The following is a 19,939-nucleotide window of genomic DNA, read 5'->3' on the forward strand; positions in this document are numbered from 1 at the left end:
GCGAGACTAGAAGAAATAGTATCTATCTAACCTACCAATTAATAATCTTTATCTGCTAAGATGGCCTATGTCAATTCTAGGCACCAATGCGTGACTTCTTGTTCATACCTACATGTACTCACTATCCTAGGTACCTATCTATATAGTTTACTTAGATCCATCCATCATGTTCTCGAAGCTCTCCCCTCTTCTGATATCGACTTTCTAGAGAAGTATGCCATCACCAACATATCAACTAACCAACTAACCAACATGCCTAAACTGAACTATGCTACAAGAGGAGCACCAACAACGCAACCTATCAACTTGCACGTATAGCTGATACCCTACACAACAATTCACTGGACAAAGTTGACCTCTTGGAAGAATATATAGATTATGAGCTCGGAAAGCGATCGTTAGACTTGAAAGATGCCTTGGAGAAAGTCACCACTACTATCCAGTCCCTTCGAGGGAATATCGAATATCGATCATACCAGTCGAGCCCAACAAACCAAGGATAGGGTGATTGACTGTCTTAATCTTCTCCAAGCTCAAGTTCATACTATGCATACCAACCAGGATGGATTTGGGGCCGGAATTAAAGATCTCAAATACAAACTCGCAGGAATCAGGAGCAATCAACATGACCTTCGAGATGTCCTTCGTATGATGCATGCAGATGCTCAGACACTACATGAGCCCATTGGCATTTCTGGATTCTCCCAGTTTAAGAGGCTTCCTGTAGAAATTCGAGCCATGATATGGGACTTGGCCATTCCTAGCCGAATACTTGGCCTTACTGGCGAAATTTCGCATAATATCGCCGGTAATTCCTGCTGGTATCTTTTCGAACAAGGATTATCTCCTCCCTCGGTTGCTCATGTCTGTAAGGAGGCTCGATCAATCGCTTGCCGTAGCGGTAGACTTGTGAGCATTAGGAACCCTAGGGAGTATCCGTATGTAGATTCGAGGGATACATTATATACATACAATACCCAGACCCGCATGGTCCTGGTATGATCCTAGCCGGGATTCTCTCCGACTGCACACCAAAACTCTAGTATGTTCACCGAATGCCACTATATTGGAAATTACGGAGTGTACCCAGTTTGTCATAAGTGGTGATGATTCAGATCATACACACTGTTATCAGCTCCTGTCTTACCTTAGGTTTAGGTTTGTGGCACGCCGGTAGAAATCGATTCGAGCAGCATCGCAGGGCTATACTCACTCGCTGAATACTTGATGACCAACTTGAATAGACAACAAAAAACGAGTTGACATTTTGAGACCCTATAATAGTCGTAATACGAGACTAGAATAACTATCATATGTTTTTGTGTCAGTAATATAGCCAACTTTTGAAAACAGTTGGGCCAAGAGATCTTCGGTGTTAGTGCTATTTAAACATAATATTTTCCCCCGCAAGCAAGTCGATGTATTAGCTAGGTAATTATTACCCTTAGAGGAACAGATAATATCTAGACGGTAGGAATATACGATATTTTCTAAAATGTTCTTTGATTCGGCTTGTGTTAATAGACATTTCTTAAACATTCTTTCAATGCTGCCCCCCTACATCATCGAGGATTTGGGGCTGAAAGCTTTCAACTAGTTAATTCTGATTCAAAAGAAAACAGTACCTAAATACATCTAAGTATGATAATATATATATGCCTTGCCATTTAAAGAGTTCAACTACCTAAATAAGAATCGACTCGAGTTATCTGTGTTTCTGGTAGTTACCTGAACTTTTATACGATCGAAGTTCACCCCACCAAACCTTTCTTGCTTGGCTAGAAAGTGGATATAAAGCCTAATAATGAGCCAAAATTTCACCGCCCAGATATTGATCTGGCAAAGTCTTGTGCTCGGCACATACAGGACTGGTTTGGTGGTCTAGTGGTATGATTCTCGCTTAGGGTCCACCCTATTCATGTTTGCGAGAGGTCCCGGGTTCAATCCCCGGCCAAACCCTTTACTTTTTGTCGACATCGGTTTGATTTCAGCTTCTTCATTTGTATATATATGTGTTGATTGACCTTTTTGTTTGGCTGAATGTAGTAGAGCTTTGTGTATTATTGATTGACAACTATGCGAGCTAACAACATTTTTCATATAAACGCGTCGGCGTTTGCAACTAAAAGAGTCTATCTAACTTAAGCCTGTCGCCCTACGGAAATTACAAACTTCGGCTTTTGTCATTTTGCCATTTTGCCGCGGAACGTAGGTACCTAGGTACGTAATAAATCTTTGTAAGCCTTGGGCGGGACCTTAGGTACCTATGATTTCCATATATCTCATCAAGCGGGCATCTACCCTAAGTCAATTTATTAATACTATATCTTACCTAGGTAGTTAACTAATATTTCTCCTAATATTTCTCGAGTAATTAATAACCACGCATACGTATGTGTACAAGGCCACACAGCCTAAATTTCGCATAGGCTGCCCAACATAAAAAAATAAATATCGCAAGTGTTTACCGGCCATATGTAGTGGCACTCTCATTTCAATATTGATCGTTCCAATGAGTAGTAGTCCAAGTGGATCTCTTGAGTTTAAGATGACTGGGGCCCGGCTCACTCGGAACAATGCAGAAGACCGTTGTTGCTGCTTGTATAAAAAGTAAGAAGCTGGGGTAAACAGGTTTATTATTGGAAGTGATCAACTCTGCTCATGATATTTGAAGGTATCCCATTGACCGCCGGACATGGGCCAAAAATTGAATCCACTCAACTAAACCAAATGAGTTTTAAAAAAATCACGATATCAAGCTCGCTACCAAAAGGAAACCCTCGCCATTGTTACGATTTAATCGATAAGATCTTAGAATAAACACAAATTGCATAAAATACTCTTTCTTGAAGGTTCAAGCAGTGGAGATAATATTTGGCCCATGTCCGGCGGTCAATGGGATGAATAAGAAGGTAGGTAGGTTAGGTAGGTACCTAGGTAGGTATACACAGATAATTATGTGTAGTGCAATATTTATTTATACCAATATATCGCAAATTATATCACATTATCAATTCCCTTCATGCTTAAAAGCCGTCTAGGCAGCTGTCAAATATTTACCTAATTGAATAAGAATTCCCAACCAAGACCAAAAGGCTCGGCTAGCTCTTCCAACCTGACGCTAACAATGTTTTTAATCCCGGCACCCCTGAATAATGCTACCAATGCTATATCCCGATACATCGTAGCGCATACCGTCGACGGCCGCATTAAGGGGCCGTTCTTGTTACATGCTGACTTATAAAAAGGAAGTTTGTGCCCTTCGCGATGCGCCGATCTTCTTGATCTACCCACGCGAGTCAAAAGACGACGATCAATAGATACCCGAGTCATTCATTCATTCATTCATTCGTTCATTAACTTCGATCCGTTCGTTTATAAGGTCGACTAAACATTTTCCAACTAACAACACATTCTTTTTTTCGAGAAGACCGACATTTACACATACAACATGTATACTAATAACGCCATCATCCTCGCGGCTCTTGCCGCTTGCGCCTCCGCTCAAATCCCGAACCTGATGCCGCGCCAGACCTTGACTAACCCCGACCCGGAAGAGACCGAATCCTCGCCGGAATGTATTTCTCGCGTCCAGTCTTGGTCCAGCGCTTTTCCCACCCCAGCTCCGGCTTTAGAGAGCGCGATGGAGAGCGCCACGGTGAAAGGCGGCATGGCTGAGTCAGGTCTGCCGGGCTTGTGCCAATACGGCTCGGCCCTTGGCAAGGACCAAGGCTCTGCGTACACTTCTTACTGCCTCGACATGTACTCGTATCTATCTTCGCAGTCTTCCAACCTAGTCGCTCTGGCTACTACCTGCTCCGACGACATGGGTGCGCCCCCGGAGGTTATCACCAGCCAGCTTGACGAACTCCTCGGCGTATACTCCCAGTTCTCGGCAGGCGGCTGCAAAGCTGTCTCCGCGACGACTACCGCGGACTCCTCCAGCGGCACAGCTGCTTCCTCCTCCTCCTCCTCCTCTTCCTCCGGCTTTTCTGCTGCCACGACAAGTGCTAGCGGTTCTGCGACGACTACCGCATCCACTACTGCATCCACTACTGGTGGCTCTGAATCCTCAGCAGTAGCTGCGGCAAGCAGTTCGGCTGCATCGGCGATACCTACTGGTAACGCCAGCCCGAGGGAGACCGGAATGTTTGCTGCGGCTGCCCTGGCTGCCGGTCTCATCGGCGCTGCTGTGGCCCTATAAAGTTCTCGGTTACCCATACTGTAGAAATTAATATGATGATGAAAATTTAGCGTCTCACCCTGTAGGATTGATTCTATTTCTCTGGATGTGTTTTGCGTTCCCGGTTACGCGCTTTAAGTTGCAGTTTATCCTCATACCCTCTGTCTACTTCATATATAAGCGTATAGATCCTACCTGGCAAGCCTACTAGAGGCATGGGCCCAATAGGCTATCGTAGAACCAATATAATAGTATATCTGGAGCGTTCGATTGTGTTTATGTCATATGCTTGCTGTCATCTTAAGTTGTCTAATATTCGTCTAGTCTGTACAGGCTTCTATCGCCATTTAAATTCATATTAGAGACGGGTCTTAAACGTTGGCTTCGTTATACTCAGCCCAGTCTTTTCCCCGCCAAAATTTATGTCCACCTTTGAAAGAATGCTCAATTTTCTCTTTCGCTCTAACCTCCATTCTTGCTTCGAAGTCTGCAATACTCCTCTTCGTTACTCCTCCTTCAGCAATAGTCAACGCCAGATCCGCTGCACTTCGAACAGCAGTATCGCCACCGGATCCACCCATGGGACTCATAGGATGTGCTGCGTCGCCGATAAGCGTAACTAGCCCGGTCTGACCAGCCGATCCTATTCCAATGTCTGGTTTGCTCGATAGAACGGGTATGCAGGAGGTTAGGTCATGATTAGCAGAACTTAGCAAGAGCTTCAGAGCAGGATGCCATGTCTCAGTTACTCGGTCTAGAAACTGTTTTTTCTCGCCCGCCGCCTTAGGTAAAACCTTGGAATACTGGAAAGGCGCCGTACAAACAACCCAGTAGAGGTAGCCGGGGAAGTCAGGTAGCCTTGCGTTTGATTCTAGCCGGACGCTTTTCGACCACACCATAGGATCGACAATAATCTGGACGTTCGATTCCTGATCCTGGTACATACACCAACTGAGCATATCTTTTGGTACGTTTTCCTTGAGATCGTCCGTCAGTGGAGTCCTACCCCACATGAGCCAGCGTTCTAGATCAAGCAGCTTGCGATCGGGCTGGAGTTGTGCGCGCACGCGGCTCCTGATGCCATCTGCGCCCACAAGTAGCCGTCCGAGCGCCGTCGATCCGTTCACAAATCTGACTTGAACTTGATCTCCGATAACCCTGTACGATTCAAACTCTTTTTCGTACTCTATGGCATCACTTATGTTCAGTGCAAGCAATAGACGAATCCACGTCCTGTCCACGGGCATGGAGACCGGGTCTATTAGCGTCTGTTTTGCGAACTCGAGCTTTCTGACATCTACGTATCGCGGCTCGAAGCGGTACCTCTCGGCCTCGGTGCGTCGAAGTAGGTCCTGAAGTTCAGGAGATAAAACGCTGTCAAGAGCGGCTTGGCCATCCTTTGAAATGCGAAAGCGATGGCCTTGAGAGCTGCGTGACTGAGGATATCGTTCGAAGAGGCGGAATGGAATTGAACGGAGACGTAAGCCTTGGGCTAGCGCGAGACCCGCAATACCGGCGCCGATGATCAGGATCGGCGGCTCTGGTGTGTTATTTTGGCCCATGGTTTAGGTAGATGAGGGCGTAAAGGTATGAAAGAAGTCGAAGTTACAAAGGCCGTATTACGCATATAGACTTAGAATCCTCCTCTCCAGCTTTAGACCAGGACATCAATGAACCAGTGCGTAATCCAACGTTGCCGAACCTTTGCGTCGTGCTATTCATTCCAGCAAAGCCGCTCAACTTCGACAGTCCCTCCTATCTAATTTCTCACGTATTTGAAAAGGAAGGTATATACTCTAGAAATATATGAATCTATTTTGGTTCATTACCTTAATAAGCACTAAATAAATGTTGTCCCTACTTCAGTACAGCCGTAATATTCCCATTAAATGATAGCCGCTTCTCCTTTTCTGATTAGTAATATTGTTGTTGGTGTCGGTGCATTTTCGGTACATAACATCGCCAAATCAGATGCGGGAGGATTGATACTTGACATGGAACTGGATTGGTCTGGTCTGGTCTGACTTGATTTACAACACAATGTACTAATTTGAAGTTTATTGTATCTTCTTAACTACTAGAAGACCTCTTGACCTAACTAACACTAAAGAAAGATAGATTCAATTTTTCGAACGAGGGAATAGGGGTTGACAAAGGTAATTATAAAGAACCCAGCACCCGATGATGAAAAGAGTATGGAATGAATGTCCGCTTTTATTTGATCGAAAACTCTCGTCGAACATCACGGCCCCGGCGGTCGATGGTTGCATTCAACTTCAATGAAGGTCGGATACCAAGAGTCGATACGCCGTCAGTATATCCCCGATCTATTATCCCAAATACATAAGCTTCGCCGACTAGGCAGGGCGAGCCATCCAAACTAGGACGTAATACGAAGGGAGTGTCGCAGCCATCTAGAAAGGTCACAATATCTCCGGCCTCTGTGAGCAGAGGACCAAGAACAAGAAATACTTCCTCAGAAACCAATATTTTTCGCCCATTATTCCGGGATTGGACCAAGTCTATAAACAATACGACATCTTCATCTTCTATCGTCTGTTCGTATGGTTTGTTTTCACCCTTGTAGATGTCTTCTAAAGTATTGTAAAAGTAATCCATGAAGAAAAAGCCAGGACCATCTATACAAAATCTGTGAGCTGGTGTCGGCTGAAATGCCCGAGACTCGTCGTAGGACTGGCAGTGAGCGCCAACACATGAACCTACAGCTGGGGATGGCCAGAACATGGATTGTTTCAAAAGAGAAGAGAGGTCTTCGCACAATACCGCGAAATAAGAAGGCTCAATGAGAGCTTTATACCCGCGGAAAATTCGATCGAAAGACCATACATCCCCGGGACTAATCAAACGACCACGATCCTCTCCGCCCCCGGAAAGCGTACTTGCAAAAGCTATGTGTCGATCCTCTTTAGTCCTATAGGCACTGGCGCATTCCTCGATAACACCCTTCATGAAAATTAGCCGCATTTGGACGTCCCAGGCGCGCCGTATAAGGGGTGTATGAGGTCTCCACGATGGCATTGTAATATTCCGGCCTCGCGAATCCATTTTACGGTGGCTTCCGTGTAGACTTCTTCGTAAGGCTTCGTACAATCTGGAACTAGCTCCACAGAGCCATGGTCAGTTACAAGTCCTAGTAAACCAAAAACGTAATCGCTTTCCATGTTCGCTTCTAAGCCACCCCAATAGTAGTTCCAATGGAGCATATCTGATAAGCGAGTTCTGGACTCTCCCGGCGGTTCTTTTTATTTTTTTATATTTTTTATAAAACGGTGGCTAAGCAAGGGGCAAAATTCGGGTTCAGTGATGGGAAGGTGTGCGGCCCCCTTGACGGAATCATATAGTTCCGATCTTGTTCGAACTGAATTATAGTGGTGATGATCTGACAAAAGGATGCCAATAAATTGGGTGTTGTCGCGAAGATAGATGGCTTTTGCTACCAGCTTGAGGCCAACGTGAAGCAGTAAGAACTCGATAAGTTGGGGACCGTAATGAAATAAGACGTTCTTAGAAAGCGTGACTTCTTGTAGTATCCAAACCCTCTTCCAGAATGATAATGCTAGGAATCCTTTTAGTCTCACCAAAGTCTCCTCGGAAAACTCATAAGGGCAATTGCCATGGGCCTTTGAGTCTGACCAACGACTTCTGAAGCATATGGATTTCTCTATCCAGTCGACGAGATTCCGATCGATGTACATCCTAGGGCTGGAAATACCTAAATATTGTAAAGATGATGCGCATAACTCCCACCCAAAACGCTTTATACCTTCATTCGCGAGCTCTGCTAGTGTTTGAAGGAGCCTCACGGTTTGTAAGAGCTGCCCTTTAGGGGCAGGTCCAAGCCAGGCCAAAGTTGATGTCGCTGATTTACATATTTCTCGCATCATCTGAACCTTGCCACGACTTTTCATTGTTGTCCTTCTGGTTTATACAGATAGCGTCTACCCAAATGAGCAGGTGTCCTATATCCGACTTCGACCCCCTATAGTGGATTAGACCGAGATGTAAATTATCCGTGATTTCGACTTCAAACGTTTCTGAAGAATCCGTCGTGCCTAGCGGTATGTCGGGATAATGATTGTTTACTCGAAGAATTAGCCGCATTGACTTAGTCGAAGGACCCCATACGTATGAAAGGGCGTGGAAGTCTGGGGATGCTTCTAGGCTGGCTTTCAGTAATTCGCACTCGGCGGGCCGTTCGAGGTCTAAGTTCTCGTTAAGCTGGGGTTCGAGATCGCTATTGGTTATTCCGCTATTAAATGTCTGACGCCAACTGTGAAGGGTACCCTCGAGCTTCAGCTTGAGAAGTCTGATTTCCTTTTTCGATCGATCAAGGGGAAGTAGTCTATAATCAAAGGGTAGTGCGCGCGGTTCTGACGACATCGTATTCCAGTAAGAAATGCCTTAGATTTGGGGTTTTGCTGGGTAATAACGTAGCGTGTATTATTTAAGTAGTTAAAATAGGAAAAAAAGGGAAAAGGCTGCGTGTTGAAGGGAAGGGGACTTTTCAAATCACACACGCATTCATGCATTAACGACTGGTTGTGATTGTTCGGAGGCAAATTCAAGTACAGCCTTAACCAGGCAGTTTTGCTTGCTTGGTGTTCATATAAGCTACATTGATACGCTGGGTTGGAATGATTGGCGATGGATTTAGGAATTTTATTATCATTGGATTGTGCTGGATACGTGTAATTAGGAGGTACTTAATGTATACCTCGTTATTAAATTTCAACTTCCCTTTATCGCTGGCTTGCGGTCTCACGGGTAAGAGTCTTGCCCCTGAGACTAGACTATAGAGGATGAAGAGCAGTAAAACCTACAATATTCCTTTAATAATGTGTTGCGATTACTTGTCAAATAATATGTACCTATCTTGGGCATTTCAGGGGAAATCTTCCATTTATTTAGGCGTTGCTTAAACCCCCATCGTACATCATTCATTTGTACATCATTCATTGGACAACGAATTGCTGTTTATGCGACTTATGCAAGACAGAAGTATCCAGAACCTCACCAGTATCAGACTTGATGAAGTCGACCTGAAGGTTATTAGCATCCAAAAAGTTTATCTTAGCATAGCTGAAATCATCAGCATACGCAAAAGAGTTGAACGAGACATTTTTTCCCACTGCGCTGAGACCCTCGATATTTCCCGCGCCACCCGCCACGATGTACATCGGCGCTGCAGGATCATTCATACCGTTGGGGTCTGCGGTATTGTTAAAGGCAGGCTGGAAACGCTGGGAGTTGTGAACATGGCCGAATATAGCCAAGTCAACACCGTACTTGTAGAGTAGCGGCTCAAATGCGGTTTGGCACGGCGTGCAGCCGTCACCTCCGGTAGTGTACCATGGCCGGTGACCTCCAATAACGAGCCAAGGTGTTACAGTGCGGTCTACAGAGGCGAGGTCTGCCTCGAGAAACTGAAGCTGTTGACCAGGGGCGCCGAAGGGGCCGCTGTTAAGGCCCGCAGAACCCCCCTTTCCGTCTGGCGCGTTGTCAAAATCTGTCTCTGTATTGAGCATGACGAAGTGGAGCATGCCATACTCGAACGAATACCAGAAAGGGGGATTTGCCAGCAGCTGTGCCTTGTTGGCGTTGATCTTAGCAGCTTCAGCAGCGGAGGTTGACGGGAACGCAGTTGCCATTGTATCCCCAAATCGGTTCATGAAATCGGTGAAGTTTTTCTGTCCTGCAGGGCATAACGCCGACGTATAGGGGATTTCTTGACAGACGGCCTCGTGATTCCCAGGGCTGGCCATGTAGGCTTTACGGCCAGATATCGGGGACAGTTGATCGTAAAACTGTTCTAAGATAGCCTGAAAGGCTTCTTCGCCATTGAAAAGATTTTTAGGTTTTAATATCCAGTCGTCAGCATATGCGAAGTCTCCAGGGTGGACGATGAATTCGTAATCATCGACCGTATTAGCCAGTTGGTTAATGGTAGTGTGATTCAACGATGGGTCAATATGCGGGATTGTATCCCGCTTGGCCTCGTCCATTTGAATGGTGTATCCATCAGCGCCGTAGACACCCAGATCTATTACGGCGTTCATAGCAAAAGGGGTCGTATCGCCGGCTATCCGCGGGCTAAAGAAATGTTCGACACTAGAGTTCGTCGATGCTATCTTGTAATAGTATGTAGTTGCGGGCGACAGTCCTGTAAGTATGACCACGTTGGCGTACGTGCGTGAACTTGCATACGTGACTGAGTTAGTCGAGCAAGCCTGAGAAGTGAGTGTGTTGTTAGAGGTGCCATATTGAACACAAGGCTTGTCTATTTTCTGGTATGTGTTCCAGCCCACAGAGATGGCTAGAGGATATAGTATTAATTAGCAGAACACGAAGAGGTTTCCTAAGAGTAGCGCGCAGCTTATACTGTCACGGACTCACCATTAGGGCCATGGATGGCAAGACGTTGCTGGAACGGAGTTGTCAAGTCAGAAGGTATCGCCGGGAAGCTGGCTGCAGCAATAACACAGGAGGCCAAGAGAGGTAGCCTCTGTGAAAGCGCAAGTAAGTTCACCATTATGTGAAGCTCCTGCAATAGCAACAAAGCTCAAGCAAAACTGAGGCCTACATCTTGACCTAGGAATTCGACGACCTGAAGGCATTGAATGTATTTATAATGCGCCCGCTCTATATGGTTGACCGGTATGGAGCAACCTGCAGTGTCAGCTGCATATCGAAATAGCGCTGTAGAAGAGGGTTGCGTCTGCAACCCGTGGGGCAGACGATTGGTCGAGAATACAACTTAGCTGTTCGGATATGGGTACCATGGTGGCTTTGGGAACAAGGTAGATGCTGTCTCCGGCATGAAAATGCCGGGGTGATTGCCTGTATGAGAAGGCCCTTTTCTTCGTAGAACTTTACCATATTGGCCGTAGATCTTTGTGGTTTGCATTAGGTTCTAATTGATGAACCACAAAGGTCCAGGATGGAAGATGACTGAGAGGAACCAAATGCGACGCTAGAGACATTACGCCTCACTTAAGAATCTAGAGTAATAATCTAACCGAGAATTGAGACTATTGGTAACACCACTTAGACGTGTAAGTGTACTTTAAGCCTTGAATTCGTTTTCTAGTTGAGCTAAGACTTAATATTAATTAAGAACCACAAGACTGAGCACGAATGATGTCGAACGGCTTTGAGGAAATACGGATCAATTGCCAAGCTTCACTATATGATGAGAGGGTTAAGGTTAATGTATCGATCTCTTCGAATTCTAATTCAACTATGAGAGGGATGTAATATATGAGAGCTGAAAAGTAGGCAATTTATTGATCTTCATGATCTGTACTATGCCAATGTAGGTGTGTGGCGTAGTGTAGGAAATGTAGGTAGATTAAGATCTAATATGCGCCAAGGATTATTGCATAGATTATGACCTCGTTGCGCTCTTGGATATTTTAAAGAGGAGTGATTTATGGTTTCACTAATCCCACGGGCCTCACCAATAATGAAGCGGAGGCTTGGCGATAGCTCTTACAAGCGCTTGTAGATGCTATCAATGAGTTTACCGATTAAAATGACAAGCTTGCCGACTTCGCCGTCGGATTATAACGCCTGTCTGTTGGAAAGGAGATTATAAGTCCAGATCCACGGTCCACCGACTTGCCCCTATTTAATAATTACCGGACCGAGTAGGCTCAATTTCAGCGTAGGCACACCGAATATACCCTCACACGTTAGCCACTTTTAACAAGCCTGCCCGCATCTGACGGTATATTCTTCAGATCTTGACGAGAACAGTCCTCGTTGTCAAGCTCATATCAACCAGAACTTCCTTGTCCAGCTGAAGATGATGTGATGAAAACATTATTGTCTTGGACTAACGAGAACGTGGCGGTCAGGCTCTTGTCAGGCAGCCACGGGAGCCCAGATGAGAAATCACCCACCTATGATCCCTATTCTCATCCCGAAGGGGATAAGACCACAGCTCTCGATGTTCATGTGCCTGCTGCAGCACCATGGCTTATATGCGCAGTAGATGGCATGTACCAAACGGCGTTATCGGGCGAAAGCAGAACCTAGGAGTGCCCGCATACTAATACCAATTAGAGCATCAATAAAGAATAAAGTGAAGAGCGGTGGGATTTCTAGTGCAACATGTCAGAATTGAAAGGAGAAACTAGGCGAGTAGTAGACGGCTGTGTGGCGCGAATACATAGTCGAAATAGAAAAGCCCAGTATGCTACCACGTTCGCGCCTATATATGAAATATGATAAGGGGGAAATAAGCCAATGGCGTAATTAACAGAGCAACGGTTCATCCACAGCATTATGGTTATCATCATATAATGCAACAGATTTCAACACATCCATATCGGTTCCATGCTAACGATAGGTACCTATTTGCAACTATTCACACAATCAAAACGTCAATTCGCCCCTAGATATACATCATATCCGCTTATACTGCCGCTAGAACTAAACATAGACATAGCAGAAAGCACCACCATACCCGCCGAGTTGGTCATGCGTCTCTCCGAGCTTAATCGGGGGCCCAAGCCACTCCATATCAACTATAGTCTCCATGGGGTCCATAGGGTCGTCCGCTCGTCGGTTCTTGCGCATCGGCATGGACATGTTGCCAGACGGGATAGCGTTGAGGCGATTCTCCGGGTCCTGCATCTGCCAGATCCACCATAGACGGTCGAGTGCGGTGTGGTGGAAGTAGAAGAGCGGGTCGCCGGGCGAGGTGAAGGGATCACCGCCTGGGTCCACAGCAGCGATGTAATGGCCAGCCGTGTGAATCTATTTACAAAAATTAGTTCCGACCTTTCACTCTCCTGACTGTCTGAAAGTGGGAAACTTACACCCCAGGGATAGGGGTCGTTCTTCGGTGGTGGGGTTCCCAGAAGCTCGTTGTAGAAGCCATCCATTTCCTTGTTCTCGTTGATCAGATGGAAAGCGCGGTCGGCTTTAGCTCCCATGGCCGCATTGCGGTTTACGTCGCGGCGTAGGCAGCGCGGGTTCGAGCCGGTGCCGTCGGCTCTTGGGTTCTTCGCAACACCAGTGGCCGTTTTCATTGAGGTAGGGCCAAGGCTGACGACCATGCTATTGTTACCTATGTTAGTAATCTACGTGCTCTGCATGAAAACGGAATAGAATATGGAATGGGACTGTTGAGAAGGTAAATTGGGAACGAACTCCGAGAAAGGCCCTTCAGTGACACAGCCTCCGCCACCTCCCGACTTGATAATGTTGGGAGTACGACCGGGCTGCGAAATGCCCTTGTACGTAGGCTCTAGGACGCCATTGCCTCCTAGACTGGATGCGTTACCATTGAGCAGGGGGGAGTTGAGCGGATCTTCCGAGTAGCGGTCATAGTTCATGTACTAATATAATCAGCAACGGTACTTTAAAGACTTGGTGTGTCGGGGCTGACTTACAGGCTGGTAACCGGTATAGTTACATTCCTCGCGAAGCGCTTTCTCGAAGAGCCAGACATAGTACTTGTGTGCGCCAAACAGGTGCAGGTTGTCGTGAAGCTGCATGGCGTGTGTCATATGATATGCGACGAAATCATCGTATCGACTTAAGGCTCCAGGGAACCTCTCCTTGTCCACTGTAGGAGGTAACTTCATCAAGCACTTAACGGCGGCGACATATTCCTGTCTTGATTCCTCGGGAAGGTCGCTCCTGTTAACTATGTTAGTATTACAAACGACTTTTTGCGAGCGTTAAGAATATAAGACGGACCATTCCCTCCGTACGACCGCGTTTTCTAGAGTACAGTTGTTGTTCGTCTCCGTAGCGATCTTCTTAGCTAACCATGCTTCAACCTTGGGCATGGTAGCCTCTTCCAGCTTATCGACGACATCGAGAGGGTAGTTAGGATTGCGAATACTAGACAAATTCCCTTAGTTAGCCTAACTAGTGTAAGAGATTAGTGAGTAGGATCAAAACTTACACTTCTATCTTCGATGAATATTCACTGCGAGGCACATTTACTGCTGCTCCTTGAACTCCACCGAGGAGCGAGGGCAGCAGGAGAGTACTCCAGATAGTCCGCATATTAACACAGCGACCTATTCTGAGATAGAATTAGATATCAGAAACCAACTGCAATACACCTGGAACTACGACCCTTCTTAAGAGTTATATATAGCCCACATTTGCCCCGGCGGCTCAATCAAAGAACCTGGGGGTTGAACCTTGCACCTCCGCACGGCACTTGCAGCAAAGCTGCAATGAGGCAAATTTCATTTACTCGACCAATGATAACTATACTCAATCTATTTAGGCTTTGATGAATGTTCGGCAGAGGATGTGGCGATTATTTGTTGCAGACTGTAGAGCATTCGCGAAGGCAATTGATAGAGCTCCCCTATACCCAAGTGCAACATGGGATATTCAGCCCGCATAACTTTATCCGCTGGGTAAGGGGTTTTCTGCAATACCGTACCACGTAAAACTGCCATTTATAAGATATGGTAACAATGTCCAGTGGCTTTATTTTAGAGGTGATAGTAAATAAGTTTCATTTTGTTTTCTTATAACGTAGGGGTTTAATACTATTATATAAACTTCGACAACCCAGATAACTATCGCTAATATATTGCTATATATCTCTCACTTGCTAGTGTACTTAGAACATGACGAACGTACAACTATAGGTATGGTACAATGTAGCAAGCTATGCATACGAAGAGCTATCCCAAAGTTCACAGTTTTCGTCTTCTAAGAACAGTCCACGGAGAACGAGTGTCCTCGAAAAGGGGTTGCGTAACAGTTGCCAGGATTATTACCACTGTTGCTATAGTTAGCCTGGAATAGCACGAAGCGTAGAAATTTTGACATACCGTGAGATGGTATACGGCGCACGTGGGTTTCCGCAGTCAGGCTCGCTGAAAATCTTAATCTCGCAGGCATTACTTGAAAGCTCGATCGACCCGATACCGATTGTTCCGGTCTGATCGTCCGTGTTTTGGCATGTAATGCTGTTTGCACATACTTCAACCTCCTCCCCGGAAAAGTTAGAGCACGCGGTGCCGGTGTATATGGTTCCTACGGTGCCGCTGCATTGTTGCCGGGGCACAAGGCTGATGCCGTCGGACTGGACTGGACTGGCTATGGTTCCTGCAGCGAGGAAAAGCGAGGCGGTGAGGATTTTGAAAGAAGACATGGTGGTGCTATTGTTCAGACGAAGTATGAAGATGATGAGATGCCTGTGGCCTGGTGACAGTAGCTTGAGATGGGATTTATAGTTGCTTCTTCTCTATTTATACTTCTCTTCTTGTTCTTACAGCAATTCAAACCAGTGTTTGATAAACCTACATAGGTAGGTACATAAGAAGAATTTCGGGAGGATGCCGCCACAGCTACTACCTGCTGTTTTTTTCTAGCATCTTGTTCGTTGAATATGCAACTTCTAAAGTGAGAAGTCTTGCGGGACGGTCACTACTAGGTAGAGTAAACAGGGTAAGTCAAAAGGCATAGTTGTCAGATGTTGACGTCCGCAGCAAATACAGGGGGGGATATGCATGAGCTGCCTCCTATACTTTATATTAATTTAACAATCATGTATCTCCAATGTGGAGTGTAGCTCTTTCGAAAGCGGCATCTTAAACTTAGACTGGCAAGCAAGATAAATGCTATTTACCCATCCCCCCTACTTCTTTATTCCCAGTTCTAAAATATTTTTCTTGGAGGAATAATCCTGGATAGCTGATAATTGGACATCTTTACGATGGCATGAAGAACTCCAATATTGCAATTTGCACATGATGATTAATCCGGGTTCTTGATTGTAAACCCTGCTAGATAGCAGTTGATAATCTCTGACACATCGCCCACTGAAGTAGGTACAATGCGGAAACTAAAAGGCGTACCGTAAAAGAAAAGAGAACGGTTCTGATATTGCTTGTTTCTCTTGCCTCGGCATGTCCTAATAGATCTTGATTAAGAAGCTTTAGTTGAATAACCTCGTATATAATCGAATGTAAATGTGGGGGATCATCTTCAAGGAAGTGAAACTAGGGTTGGTTAAACTAACCTTCTTATTTTGAGAATTCCGAGATTTGAAATCGGACCGGGTTTGAGTTCCGTGTTTTGTTACGAAAATACCTATCCACCTATTAACACAGTAGATTTTGGTTGTTTATTACTAGTTGAAGCATTTTACATCCCTTAGTTGGCTTAAGCTTGTAGGTTAGGTATTAGAACAAGTTGGTTGACTGGTGTTTATTAACCTAGGCGAGGACAAATCCTTTAGTTAGGAAAAAAAGATTAAGTCTATTCAACTCAATCATTGCAGCAAATTTTCTAGTAACACTCTTTAAAAGAGTCTCATAATCTTTTCGTCTTATGCAGATAACTATATGGAAGTGTTGAGTATTCCCGTTTCTCTGATCATGGGGAAGAAGCGTGTTAGTGGCGCAATACAAAAACATATTTACCTAATTCTGGTCCTCATACAAAAGCCCTGTTCCTGAATACACAGTACCACGAGAGTGACGGAGTAGTTTCATGAGCATATATAGGTGCTCTGCTCTCTCAAACAAGTTCATATCTCGTGCCGCCGAAAATAGGGGCCATGCATCCCGGCATCTCCTTTTCGATTGCAACTTTGAACCTCCAGCCCGTGCAATGGCCAGGCATCAAAACCTTTGGCTCTAAAGCTTTTAAGTCATCAAGCGACTTCTGTAGCTTTTCCGGGCTGCCATCAGCTAAATGATAACCACCTACGACGGTGTACAGAGGGACGCCGCCTCCGAGCTCGATTGCATGGCGCGAGACGTTGACTACGCCGGCGTGGCTGCATCCAGTGAAGACTACTAGCCCTCGGCCCTTCAAGTTACACATGACCAATCGCTCGTCCATGATAAGCTCGTCTTTCTCCCATTGGCCTGCCGAATTGAAGCGGATGCCGTTAGGAATGCCGCCTTCATAAGAGGTAAGTCTTGGGATAGATCCAGATATTAAGAACGTGTCGTCTAGTGCCGTATGTACCTCATCGCTCTTAAAAACCGTGGCGCCTGCCTCTTCGATCTCGGCAAAGCTTGGATCAGGCTCGAGAGAAATTGGCTCGTGGGCCATGACGCCTCGGAATTCGGGTCGATCGGGATGTAAATCCACTACTACCTTTTCAGTATGATCCGAGCCTGTCTTGGCTGCTTCGATCATCCGGACTGCAGTGGCCATCCCGCCCGAGTGATCGCGATGCCAATGCGACAGCACGATTCGTTCGATTGTACTTGGGTCTAAGCCTAGCCTTATCACATTGCTCTCCCACACGGCCTCCTCCGGTCCGGTGTCGAATAGAAGACTATGGGACTTGCTGTCCTTGGTCACTGTTATTAAAAGTGACAATCCGTGAGCGCCACAGCAGAGGGTATCCATTCTCATTTGCAGCTTGGCGCCACCTCGCTGCACGTCTGTCGGGAGGGGCCGCAACGGAGCCCCTAGGAATGACTGCGGGTGTTTGACGGCTGGGTGCGGTGCCGGAGAGATCTGATCAATTTCATCGTTGATTATTGCCTGGATCGTCAAGCTATCTACCTCTGCGAGCTTTGGGATCGTGGATGCAACCATATTGAGAGAAGTGATTGTCTCGTTATTTTCAGTTATTTATATAAGTTAATGAACTAAGTAGCGACTTGGTATGCTCTGTATCATTATTGAAAACTTCCATGATTATCGAGTAGCAGGTCATTATATATATTCGAGATTATGGTCAATACGGGTTTATTTTGGTGTAAATCGTGGGGCGTGATGTTCGCCGATTAGGCAAGGGATCGCAAGGAGTCGCAAGGATTGAAGACCTAGGGTAAACGCTTATGGTCAGGTTACTATGTAGGAAAACGTAAGCCGTAGAATTTAATCTTGGTCACATATAGAAAACGCTGTTAAAATCGGCTGGCGTCAGACACTCCAGAGTTACCGACGCAAGCTGTAGTCGCCGTCTACATTTAAATGGGGACAGCGGGTCTATGTCCCGCGAATGGTTTCAATGCTTTCGGTGCTTATTTCGTAGTAACTCGAGTTTCATTATACTATGATTCAATTCTATATATGTTTATGCAGGATTCAATTCAATGGGAGGTGGGTTTTTATTTCTATGAAGGCTTATTATCTGCTCGTCTTTTACTAATATATCGGATCCCGAGCAAGACTACTCTAAGCTAGGCTGGAGGTTTAAGCTAAGATAGGGGCCAACGATGAGAGAACAACCTGACTTCCATCGTTAGGAAACGAGGTATTCGTTGTCTCATTAACTATTCCCAACGACAAGACATAGCCGTACTTCCAGCTATCCGCTCCAGGCACAACTGGAGGGTGCGGGATATCACTACGCGACTCCCTAACTTCAGTAGTGTTTAGACCAAAGAGTTCATCTCGCTTGGTAACGAAGTCAGGGGTAATTTGGTCATCTTCAGTATAACCCATCACAAGCTCAGGGATACCGATAGGGTACGTAGAGTTCTGCTGGTCATATCTCCAGGTGTGGAATGTCTTGCCATAAGTTCCCACCACTACAGGACCAGTAGTTAGCGAATATGAGACACGGGATATATATAAGATGGACGGTAAAGCCTGGAAACGGAGAAAAAGTAGAGCCCGAGCCCGGGGAGCACCTACGGACATCCTTCATAATGGTGTGATCCACGGACGCTGGTAGCCCTGGCTGGGTTAAGAAACCACTAGTCACTTCATAGACATGACTGTGCCATAGTTGACGTTCTTAGAGGACATTAGTTATCTGCATGTCCCTTATTTAATCATTCTAGTCTCCTCACCTTCGTAGTCCAGCGTCTCGAAAGCGTCAGAACTAATAATGTATTCGATACCCGCTAGGCGTGCAGGTGCCGTCGCAGTATTGTAGACAGCGCATTGCAGCATATCGTCGCGAATAATCACACAATAGTGGTTCGCGGAAATCTCCCAGTCACTGTGTCCCGAGACGAAGTGGAAGCCATTCAAGAATAGCACGGTACCTTCAGGGCCGTAATGACCAAAAGGTAGGGAAGCTGACATGCCTAGGGGTAAAAAGGCCAGCGCTGTAAAGAGTGCAGGGACGAGCTGTTGATAATGCATGGCTGTAATTGAAGATTTAGAATAACTGAAGGATCTTGAAACCGGTGAACTCTGATGATTCAAGCATAATTGATATCGAGAAACGGCGGCAAGAATCGTCCTTATATAGTAGGTTAAACTACTAGATAATTATAATTATCGCACCACCGCGAATGTTAGCAACTATTAGCACTTCACTCCTCGCCGGGAATAAGGAGGAGAAAGCGCGCTTGGCATCGTCTCTTCAAGTGCGTTGATATCGCCGAGCGGAGATCAGAGATTTCCCATGAACTCGTCAGTTTGGCATTCCGTATCGCTGCGTTCTGATCTCTTCATCCCTGTTTACTTCTTCGTTTTTCATCTAGACCTTGCTTACGAGCGCAAGACTACCGAGGAAAATGTAACCTCGTCAACTCTGAAAACAGGCCACGATAGTCCAGCAACGATAGTATGAAGTAAGACTATCGCGAGCGACGACAAGCACCGAATTCATGCCCCACAGTGACTGCGTATAATTCGTCAGAGAGGCGGATTTCCATCTGGTGATGAGGTCGCCGATTACATTTGCATGTAATGGGTCTAGTTAGATCCCGAGCTTTCAGCGTCGGTTGCACATCGCCGTTTAATCCTGACTCTCCCACTAATTATGAGCGAACGTGAAAATCGAAGACCGACATCCTCATGGATCTTGCGGGTGACTCAAGAATGGTC

At 45.8% G+C, this 19,939-nt stretch overlaps 9 protein-coding genes and 1 non-coding gene across 10 annotated transcripts; 3 read left to right on the forward strand and 7 right to left on the reverse strand.

The window, feature by feature from the left end:
• The first annotated feature begins 423 nt into the window (after positions 1-423).
• F4813DRAFT_377796 (uncharacterized protein) lies at positions 424-1,214 on the forward strand. Its single transcript, XM_049245275.1, has one exon. The coding sequence runs from the start codon at positions 547-549 to the stop codon at positions 1,000-1,002; it is 456 nt and encodes a 151-aa protein (XP_049094470.1). The 5' UTR covers positions 424-546; the 3' UTR covers positions 1,003-1,214.
• A 656-nt stretch (positions 1,215-1,870) lies between these two features.
• F4813DRAFT_t147 lies at positions 1,871-1,959 on the forward strand. The gene has a single exon. It is a non-coding gene; the product is annotated as a tRNA-Pro (tRNA).
• Positions 1,960-3,100: 1,141 nt separating this feature from the next.
• F4813DRAFT_377800 (uncharacterized protein) lies at positions 3,101-4,446 on the forward strand. Its single transcript, XM_049245276.1, has one exon. The coding sequence runs from the start codon at positions 3,452-3,454 to the stop codon at positions 4,202-4,204; it is 753 nt and encodes a 250-aa protein (XP_049094471.1). The 5' UTR covers positions 3,101-3,451; the 3' UTR covers positions 4,205-4,446.
• Positions 4,444-6,019, reverse strand: F4813DRAFT_377802 (FAD/NAD(P)-binding domain-containing protein). Its single transcript, XM_049245277.1, has one exon. The coding sequence runs from the start codon at positions 5,743-5,745 to the stop codon at positions 4,555-4,557; it is 1,191 nt and encodes a 396-aa protein (XP_049094472.1). The 5' UTR covers positions 5,746-6,019; the 3' UTR covers positions 4,444-4,554.
• Positions 6,020-8,068: 2,049 nt separating this feature from the next.
• F4813DRAFT_400965 (uncharacterized protein) lies at positions 8,069-8,752 on the reverse strand (the record flags this gene model as incomplete). Its single annotated transcript, XM_049248334.1, has 1 exon — positions 8,069-8,752. Exon 1 carries the CDS (start codon positions 8,582-8,584, stop codon positions 8,069-8,071), a length of 516 nt encoding a protein of 171 aa, XP_049094473.1. The 5' UTR covers positions 8,585-8,752.
• A 6-nt stretch (positions 8,753-8,758) lies between these two features.
• F4813DRAFT_377804 (Metallo-dependent phosphatase) lies at positions 8,759-11,340 on the reverse strand. The gene is made up of 2 exons (XM_049245278.1): positions 10,598-11,340; positions 8,759-10,517 (listed from the first exon to the last, which is right to left on the reverse strand). Exons 1-2 carry the CDS (start codon positions 10,731-10,733, stop codon positions 9,157-9,159), a joined length of 1,497 nt encoding a protein of 498 aa, XP_049094474.1. The 5' UTR covers positions 10,734-11,340; the 3' UTR covers positions 8,759-9,156.
• Positions 11,341-12,307: 967 nt separating this feature from the next.
• Positions 12,308-14,233, reverse strand: F4813DRAFT_400969 (Di-copper centre-containing protein). Its single transcript, XM_049248335.1, has 6 exons — positions 14,124-14,233; positions 13,913-14,059; positions 13,603-13,852; positions 13,361-13,548; positions 13,027-13,267; positions 12,308-12,964 (listed from the first exon to the last, which is right to left on the reverse strand). The coding sequence occupies exons 1-6, from the start codon at positions 14,225-14,227 to the stop codon at positions 12,638-12,640; spliced, it is 1,257 nt and encodes a 418-aa protein (XP_049094475.1). The 5' UTR covers positions 14,228-14,233; the 3' UTR covers positions 12,308-12,637.
• A 660-nt stretch (positions 14,234-14,893) lies between these two features.
• On the reverse strand, positions 14,894-15,338 carry F4813DRAFT_394629 (uncharacterized protein; the record flags this gene model as incomplete). Its single annotated transcript, XM_049247588.1, has 2 exons — positions 14,894-14,963; positions 15,016-15,338. 2 exons carry the CDS (start codon positions 15,336-15,338, stop codon positions 14,894-14,896), a joined length of 393 nt encoding a protein of 130 aa, XP_049094476.1.
• Positions 15,339-16,708: 1,370 nt separating this feature from the next.
• Positions 16,709-17,746, reverse strand: F4813DRAFT_383973 (Metallo-hydrolase/oxidoreductase; the record flags this gene model as incomplete). The annotated part of the gene is made up of 1 exon (XM_049246012.1): positions 16,709-17,746. One exon carries the CDS (start codon positions 17,744-17,746, stop codon positions 16,709-16,711), a length of 1,038 nt encoding a protein of 345 aa, XP_049094477.1.
• A 581-nt stretch (positions 17,747-18,327) lies between these two features.
• On the reverse strand, positions 18,328-19,381 carry F4813DRAFT_308521 (DUF1264-domain-containing protein). The gene is made up of 3 exons (XM_049240844.1): positions 18,952-19,381; positions 18,794-18,895; positions 18,328-18,687 (listed from the first exon to the last, which is right to left on the reverse strand). Exons 1-3 carry the CDS (start codon positions 19,247-19,249, stop codon positions 18,350-18,352), a joined length of 738 nt encoding a protein of 245 aa, XP_049094478.1. The 5' UTR covers positions 19,250-19,381; the 3' UTR covers positions 18,328-18,349.
• Positions 19,382-19,939: the final 558 nt, after the last annotated feature.

The sequence above is a fragment of the Daldinia decipiens genome (assembly GCF_022478715.1).
Source record: "Daldinia decipiens strain CBS 113046 unplaced genomic scaffold F4813scaffold_67, whole genome shotgun sequence".
NCBI classification, from domain to species: Eukaryota; Fungi; Ascomycota; class Sordariomycetes; order Xylariales; family Hypoxylaceae; genus Daldinia; species Daldinia decipiens.